Consider the following 8,697-nt stretch of genomic DNA (forward strand, 5'->3'; position numbering starts at 1 on the left):
GCCACCTCTGCTGTGCTGCTCTGGGGGCGATAGCCAGCCCCAGAGTCAGCCCCTGCTCCCCGTGCTCTCCCTGTGCAGGGCTCCGGCAGGGTCAGTGCCCGTGCGTGCTCTGCCTGCCCGGGGGCTACGGCAGCCCCGAGCGCCCGGCGCTGCCCGGCAGGAGCCGGGACTGCAACGCCCGGGCCCCTGGGAGCGGCCACAGCTCTGCTCAGGCTCCGGGAGCGGCTCCTCTGCCGTTCCGTGCTGCTGCTGCTGGGAGCCGAGGGTCGGCGCTGAGCGCTGCTCTCGTTGTGGGGCAGGGACAGGACGGGCACACGGGACTCGTGTCCCGCACGGTGCAGTTGTGCTGCCCGGGGCTGCAGTGAGCTCACCCTGCCCAAAGCACAGCCCAGGCCGGGCTGCAGTGAGCTCACCCTGCCCAAAGCACAGCCCAGGCCGGGCAGGTGTCAGCTCCCGGGGCTGCAGTGAGCTCACCCTGCCCAAAGCACAGCCCAGCCGGGCAGGTGTCAGTTCCCGGGGCTGCAGTGAGCTCACCCTGCCCGAAGCACAGCCCAGGCCGGGCCGGTGTCAGTTCCCGGGGCTGCAGTGAGCTCACCCTGCCCAAAGCACAGCCCAGCCGGGCAGGTGTCAGCTCCCGGGGCTGCAGTGAGCTCACCCTGCCCAAAGCACAGCCCAGGCCGGGCTGCAGTGAGCTCACTCTGCCCAAAGCACAGCCCAGGCCGGGCTGCAGTGAGCTCACTCTGCCCAAAGCACAGCCCAGGCCGGGCTGCAGTGAGCTCACTCTGCCCAAAGCACAGCCCAGGCCGGGCAGGTGTCAGTTCCCGGGGCTGCAGTGAGCTCACCCTGCCCAAAGCACAGCCCAGCCCTTCTGCAAAGGCCAGGCCGGGCAGGTGTCAGCTCCCGGGGCTGCAGTGAGCTCACTCTGCCCAAAGCACAGCCCAGGCCGGGCAGGTGTCAGTTCCCGGGGCTGCAGTGAGCTCACTCTGCCCAAAGCACAGCCCAGGCCGGGCTGCAGTGAGCTCACCCTGCCCGAAGCACAGCCCAGCCGCTCTGCACAGCCCAGGCCGGGCAGGTGTCAGCTCCTCCTCCTCTCAAGATGGAGCCCCAGCTGTTCCCAGGGGAGGAGGCGCTGCAGCGCCGCGGGATTTCGCTCTCGGCTGTGCCCATGCTAACGGGCTCCTGCGAGTGCACCTTTCCTCCACCTCTCTCTAAGGTACTTCTGCAATTGAATTAACTCTGGTGCTACTACTGCCACTTGGGAAACACCTCAGCTGCCCTGGCAACAGACCAAGAGCCCCCTAATTCTGCAGAGCTACAATGGTTCAAGCGGTTAAGGACTCATTTCCCCTCCCCTTCCTAGCCAACGCTGCTCCAGTGCTGGAAGGTTCCTGTGCCAGTTCCCCTTTGCAGCTCTTCCACTCCCTTTGACACCCAGACACCCTCTCTGGTGAAATAAACTCCATTCTCCTCTCTCCCACAAGAAGACATTTATTACAGATATAACACAGTACTAGCAAAACAGGTGACAGACTTGCAATACCCAAGATCACATTTGACATTTTAAGGGAGGCATTGAGGACAAAGCAGTTAATTTGGGAGATCACACTGGCTCAGAAGAATAAATACCTTTTTCCATTACACATCAGGTATGTTAAGTGTCTTCAAACAATAAGTTTCTTACATATCTTACATGTCACAAATGCACAAAAAGTTTTATCACCGTGTTTGGGTTGTGTGTTACTGAGAAGGTATTGGGCCTACAGGTATTTTAGAGATCTTGGCTTCCAATGAGCTCCTATGTAGAATGGCTTTGCAAACTTTGAACTAATACAGACAAATCAGCTCTCTGCAGTGAAAAAAATGCTGAACCGTGTTTAAATACAATAAATGCAAGAAAGAAAAGAAGTAGCTTCCAAATCGCCCACTCTTCCTAAAAGCATGTTTGTGATAAAGATCAGAAGTAAGAAGCATCGAATGAACCAGTATTTGACCTATGTGGTGTTAGCTACAAGCTGTGCTGTGTTTGTTAGGCTGGCAGGGCAAGGTGTGAACACTCCAGCAAGGTGGAAACCAACGTGGCTCTGGGTGCTGTGGAGGCACAAAGGGGGTGCTGCCCCTTCACAGCTGTGCATGTCCAGGGGGCGCTGGCAGCAGGAGGAAGCTGGAACAGTGACTGAGCCTGCACAGCGTTCTGCTGTGCTGAGTTACTACATACAACTTACCAAAAGGGTTTAGGAAAGGAATTACCAAAGAAACTAACCTATTCATCTACCCTTCTCCCCTTAAACAAGTGAATGTTTCAATTTGTTCACTAGACCAAGAGTACATAGAACTGAATCAGTGTTCATAGGAGTTACAGTACAACCACCTTTATGGAACCATAGTACAACATTTTAAACCGACTGTAGCCTGGAATATGTAATACATCCTTAGGAGTAACTAGTATAAAAAGTATCAACATCAGTGGTTTGAATATAAAAATTTATTTAAAGTCAGAGTATGCAACAAATAAAACCTACAGAAAACAGATTTTCCCATCACAATCTGTTGCTTACCAAATAATATTGTGAAAACACATTCCTTCAGTCATTATAAAGTTCTTAAAATACAAAAGAAATTAAATTTTGTAAGAAAGTCTAGTAGACCAGAGACTGTTTCTTCCAAGATGTTCTGCAGAAGCAAGGCTATCCTTCAATACATCCCACGCCATCCTCCTCCACCCATACTGCCTTGCCCATAGTATCCTCCACTATTTCCACTGCCACGACCTGCAAACAATTGACACAAGGTCACACATACATACATACCTCAAAGGAAGAGAAAGTGGGATGGGTGACACAGAACTGGTGAAGGTGACAACACCAACAACGCTCCAGCACTCCTGCTCTTAACCAGTGTCTGCAGCACAATGTGCAAAGGCCCCAGAGACTGAGCTCCAGAAAACCACTGCCCCTCTTTCCCTTCTGCCAGCCCAAAGGCAGCAGCCCTGTCCCCCTCCACAGCCATTCACACACATCCCAGGCCAGCTGGCAGAGAACTTGTACTCACTGTATCCACCCAGGCCGTCAGGGGTTCCGTATCCACCGCTGTAATTGCTGCCCATCCCCATTCTACCAACAGAGCCGTACCCTTGATCTGCAAAGCCACAAGTGCAACGTTACAAGGCTGAACTCATCAGACTCGGCACAGCACCAGCTGAATGTGCAATTGATGCGTACCCATTCCATCTCTGCCATAGCCTCCCATTCCAGAGCCACCTCCAGCAGTGGAATTCAGGAACAGCTCAATATACCGATGCTCTGAAGAAGCAAAAAAGCCTCAGTTTGTATTTTGTTTTCCAGACCAGAAGCACAGGTACAAAGCACACCCTCACCCCCCTCACAGGCAGCAGGCCACAAACAAGGCTTGCAATATGGGAAACTGGGAAAACCTCAGGATGGATGTGGTGCTCCCAGCCCTGCTGGAGCCTGGCCGAGCAGCACCAGGGAACACGACACTCACGCATGTGATTCTTATCCTTGGACATGGCAGCCACTGCATCCTCGTGTGTTACAAACTCCACATCTGCCTCTCCTGTAGCTCTTCCATCTGCTCCAATGTCAATGTGAACTCTTATAGGGTTCAATGGTGAGAAAAACTAGGGAAAAAACAAATTAAAAAACCAATCACGTTAATGCAGAATTCAAGCCAGGTACTTTTTTTCCATTTGCATGGTTAGTGGTGCACTGCTTTAATTCAATGTCATCCTACCACACAGATGTAACTACTCACTTCTCAAGTAGTACTTAGTGGTTGTGGGACATTCAGCATCAGGTCAACCTGCGTTTACAACCCATTGTTACTACACAGCCTGGAGAGCTGCAGCTACAGAGCCTGAGGAGCTTCCTTTGAATGCAGATACAAACAACTCCTGCCCACACACTCTGCTCTGAGCAGCACAGTTAAATGTGATGGCATCCTGGGCAAGAAAACCATCAGTTGGTTTCCATTTGGCTCTGCTCTTCCAGATTTCTCAAAGCAAGGATGCATTCATGGAATTCAAGAGAAGTTGCCTGTCAATAGCACTGCTCTTCCTCACTGCCCCAGATCTAAGCCTGACTTTTGGCCCTCGCTGTCACAGAGTCTTTACCCTAAATGGAACAATCAAACTGTCACAAGAAAATACACCTCCATTTAAATAAACCAACCCACCCACAAAAGCAAACAAGCAAAAGTTGAAGAATGGAGCTCTGCATATGTAATACGTAGGTGCCACTGGCAAGACAGCCTCTCTCCAAAGATGTGCTGTGTTTAAACCAGGCCTTGTATCCCAAGAAAACCTTTTCCCCAACAACACCACATCTGCACTGACTCAAGAATGCATTCCCAAGATCCTGCAGATGCACCTCTACCTGCCACCCTGATGTCTTTAAAGAGGGATACAGTCCTCTCCAAACCAACACAGCCTGCCCACCCTGCCTCTCCTGAAATAAAGTCTCAGAGAGGCTAACAAACAAATATGCAAACTAAGCAATTTAAGTTTCACACCTTCTGTCATTCTGACAAATCAGATAAGCTTAAAAAAATCCTAAAGACCTTAAAATGAGGATACTGATATCAGCAAGTGTTGTCTCTGCAATCCATCTTTTATGGAAACGAAGGAGCAGAGAGTGCAGGGATTAATGTTAAATATAGCTTTGCTGACTTCTCTGGTAATCCCACCTCAGACAGTAGCTCTAGAAAAGCTGGTTAACTTTGTGCAGATGCAGCAGTGACTGGTTTGAGAAGGCTCCCCCAGTTGGGCTGGGACAGTTTGGCATGAGAAGCCCTTTCCCCCGTGGTACTTACGTTAGCAATATCGTTTTCCGTGGCTCGGAAAGGCAGCCCTCTCATGTGAACAAAATGACCTCCACCATGGAACCCCGACCCTGCATCTCCAGCTCCATAGCCATGGCCTCCCATGCCTATTGGAAAACCCAAACCAAAAAAACCCACACACCTCTAAGATCATGAAAAGCCAAAAGTCATCACTACTCTTTTTCTGAAAGCACTTAAATATACCAGTGAATGCACGGTGTTTACACTTCCCATGTTTCAGCCCAAACCTTATCCAGAAGCCCTGCTAAGCAATCTATTTACCTTAGACTCCCCAATCCCCTCCCCTTTTTAACAGCCTTCTTTACCAAACAGCAGAATGAAACTGTTATCTCTGTCTTGGAAATACTGTGTCTTGCAACTCAAGTAACAGGGAAACCTTTCCAGACAAACTATGAATTTCTTTTACCTCTCCCATCCCTCATCCTGTCGTCATAGCCGTCGTTTCCGTAGCCATAGTTATTATAGCCACCATAATCATCAAAGCCACCATATCCTGTGCAGTGGAGAGAAGGAGAGGAGCCATTACACCACTGCTCACAGTTCACACAGCAATGCACACACAACACTCAATTCTGCAGGCTCTGGGCAGCCAGCACTTTGCAAACAGCCCCTGCACACTGTCAAACCTGGATTTCTGAACATGGTGCAAAAGTACATTTCTTTTTATGTAACACAGACTGAAACATGCAAATGGAAAGATCTGATTCTAATGAAAATAGCTCCCTTATTATTAACATTCATCTTAAATACTCAGCCACATGATTTGATACAAGTTTTTTTTCAGATAAATACATCCAACCTAACGGGCATTACAGCTAGTGCCATTTCTTATTTCTTGACAAGCATGTCAGAAACATGAAACTGCCAAGAGAACCTGTGTTCATTAGATGAACATACCACCGTCATATCCACCACCTCCTCGACGCATTCTGTCATACATACTTCCACGCCCAGCTCCATAATAACCCCCTCTTCCTCCTAATGGTCTATCATATGGTCCAGGTCGCTGTTGTCCCATCATTCTTCTTGGCATGTCAGAGAATCCTCTGATTTCGCTCTTACTACTTTTGAAGATTTCAATGTATCTAGTAAGAGAGGATTTTCAAGGCACCAGTAAGAACACAGGCAGAAGCAGTCTGAATTTTACAAAAGGCCATACTACATTTTCTAGAGCCAAAGGTACAAGCCAATAGCAGTGACTAGAAATACCATAGAACTTAAGTTTCTCCTCAAAACTGTAAGAATCTTAAGTGTATTTAAAAAACCCACTTTAGAGTGGCAAAAATTACTATGTGAAAATTCTAGCTGTACAAATTAAGCTTAAAACATGTCTTTCCAGTATGAGAAACATACTGTTGAAAAAACAATGACTATAGCAGCATTTATCACAAATTACCCTACACGAGCATGATTGAAACAGTTTTCTGAGTTTAGCAAACTACCCAGTGCAATACTGTCTCCCCCACCCCCCAAATCTACTGTAATTCCCCAGTTAACTTAGGATCAGTTATAAAAATTCTTAAAAACAGCCAATTCCCCAATGGTCCCCAACCCCCCAAAAGCATTACTGACCCACAACCCCCAAAAAAGAAAGATTTAACACCATCCCAAACTCTCCATCCCCACCTGTGCCCTATTCTTTCCTTGTGTTTCCCCAGAGCATTTTCTGCTATCTCCTTTGAAGCAAACTGCACGAAGGCCTCCCCTGTGCTTCTCCCCTGGTAGTCCAGCGTCAATGTTATCCCATTTGGCACGATTTCCAACCCTTTAACCCAAGGACAAATAACCCCGTCAAGGGGAACAGTGTTAAAGGCTGAAACATTCCCATCTGTAGCAAATACTTAAAGCATATCTAAACAACAACAACGAAAAAGAAAACCACCTTGTTTCCCCCATCACCCAACAATACAAGCCCATGATCTTTGCATTAAACATTTATGGATTTAGCCGTACTTTTCTGTTTAGACTATACAAAAATGCAACCACCTAAATTACACGAAGAAAATATAGCTACCAATCAAGCAATTTAACTGATCCAAATGCTAACATTCAGGTTACCCCCCTGTGCAAGGTATGTTTCCCACCTCGACAAAATCAGGTACATTTTGTGTTCTACTATATCTACGGTTATCTGTGCTTTGTTTACAGGGCATATATCTTAATTAAGATAAACTGATTCAACACAATCCCTCCCCATCCACCCCATTAAAAGCTATTAAACATGTCCAAAACGCTGTGTACAACATACAAAAAACTCTAAAGAAACCCACTACACTTCGACTATACTGGAGGTACCTTGGAAAAACTGAACAATCTCTTCTTTACTGCAACCAAATGGGAGGCCTCGGAGTCGTACCACTGTTCCGTCATTGGTTGTATCATTGGGCCCATTGTGTTTTCCACTCCAGTCCATCTTTTATTTATTTAAATCCTAAAAAAAAAAAGTCCAACAAAACAGAAATAAAAACCCCCTGAGTTTCCGCCCGTGCTTAAGTCCAGCCCTTAAAAGAAAACTGTTAAGATTTTATTTTGAAAACATGATGGATCATGAGCTTTATTTCTGTTCCGGATTTGAAACCGGGCATCCAAGCACCCGCCAGCGGGATCTCAGCCCGCCACGGCGGGGACTGACCCCCGCCCCCGGGGCTGCTGTGCTGGGAGCACCGCGCGGCCGGCGGGCACACGTGGGCAGCACGGCACATAAAGCTCGGCATTTACTCCGAGCACGCTGCACATCCGCTCCGTAAAGCTTCGTGCGCTGTGGTTTTTTGGGCTGTTTTTTCCCTTGAAGCGCAACAGTTGAGGAAGGGGCTGGAAGCACAAGGCCTTTCTTTGTCTGCCCTCAGCCGGGGGCGGCGGGGGCGTGTGCGTGCCTGGGGCGCGCGCGGGGGGGCACCGCCGCCGTCCCACAAAGGGAGCCGCCATCGCCGCCTCGGCAGGCGCGGAGCCGTCGCGATCCCGCCTCCCGCCGTCCTCCCGACACCGCGGCCCTGACCCCCGCCCGCTCCCCGCCGCCATTTACCGCGCCTCCCCGGGGCACCCGCCACTCGCCCGGCCCACTCCCGCCGCGTCCCACTGCCCACCTCTAGCCTCGGAGGTGCGGTGCTGCGCTACGCTGCCCGCCCGGCCCGTACCCCCTCACCGCCGCAGAAGCCCCCACCCGTCGCTCTCCCGGGACCGCTGCCGCCGCCGCCCTCGGCTCCACCGCTCAAAATGGCGACCGCGATCGGGAACGAGGCTCCGCACCGCCTCCCCCTCCCCCGCCCACGGGCGCGCGCCGGGCCCGACCCGGCCCCGGCCGGGCCCCGAGCCCCCGCCGGCGGGACCCTCCGCCCGCCGAGCCCCCCGGGCGGGCCCCGCCGCCACTCGCCCGGCCCGCTCGCCCTCTCCGCTCACCGCGAGCCTTTCGCGCACCCCTGGCCGTGCCCTGGCAGCCGCTCGCGCCGGGCAGGACGCGCCTCTCGCTCTCTGCCGAGCCTTCCGGCGGGTCCACAGCTACGCAGCGCCCACGGGCAGCGGAGCGTCCGGGCCGCGCGACTATCGCGATACCCGCGCCGCGCGCCGCCTCACACCCGCCTGGGCGGCTCCCGCGCACGCGCCACTCGCGGGGGGAGAGCGGGGGGTGGTGGAAGGGAGCGCGTGCGCATGCGGGGTAGGGGAGGGGGCGTTCCGCCTTTGCCTTTCGCCGCCTCCTCTACTGAGGGGTCGCCCGGGCGCGTGCGCGCTCCTCCCTCGGTCACGCGGCCACCGCCGCTCGTTTTGGCGCCAAGCGGGAGCGCGCGTGGCCAGGAGTGGGGGCGGGGCGCGCGCGTGCCCGGGCATCCCCTCACGGCGCCGCCC

General features: G+C 51.9%; 1 protein-coding gene across 5 annotated transcripts; it reads right to left on the reverse strand.

Moving 5' to 3' along the window:
- Positions 1-2,464: 2,464 nt before the first annotated feature.
- HNRNPH3 (heterogeneous nuclear ribonucleoprotein H3) lies at positions 2,465-8,409 on the reverse strand. 5 transcript variants are annotated; one of them, XM_054637308.2, is made up of 10 exons: positions 8,272-8,409; positions 7,153-7,288; positions 6,484-6,622; positions 5,755-5,942; positions 5,264-5,350; positions 4,828-4,943; positions 3,502-3,637; positions 3,219-3,299; positions 3,049-3,135; positions 2,465-2,768 (listed from the first exon to the last, which is right to left on the reverse strand). In XM_054637308.2, exons 2-10 carry the CDS (start codon positions 7,268-7,270, stop codon positions 2,692-2,694), a joined length of 1,029 nt encoding a protein of 342 aa, XP_054493283.1. In that variant the 5' UTR covers positions 7,271-7,288; positions 8,272-8,409; the 3' UTR covers positions 2,465-2,691. The 5 variants fall into 5 exon arrangements, with proteins under 5 accessions (XP_054493283.1, XP_054493285.1, XP_054493282.1 ...); XM_054637310.2 differs by having other exon boundaries at positions 5,800-5,942; positions 8,254-8,393; XM_054637307.2 differs by having other exon boundaries at positions 8,254-8,393.
- Positions 8,410-8,697: the final 288 nt, after the last annotated feature.

Source organism: Agelaius phoeniceus, chromosome 9 (genome assembly GCF_051311805.1).
Source record: "Agelaius phoeniceus isolate bAgePho1 chromosome 9, bAgePho1.hap1, whole genome shotgun sequence".
Taxonomy (NCBI): Eukaryota; Metazoa; Chordata; class Aves; order Passeriformes; family Icteridae; genus Agelaius; species Agelaius phoeniceus.

Coding starts and splice junctions, on each gene's coding strand:
- HNRNPH3 (XM_054637308.2), bottom strand. CDS start 7,270: ATGGACTGGAGTGGAAAACACAATGGGCCCAATGATACAACCAATGAC. Junction 5,943..6,483: donor AAGGAAAGAATAGGGCACAG/GTGGGGATGGAG, acceptor CTCTCTTACTAG/ATACATTGAAATCTTCAAAA. Junction 3,638..4,827: donor CGGAAAACGATATTGCTAAC/GTAAGTACCACG, acceptor TTTTTTCCCTAG/TTTTTCTCACCATTGAACCC.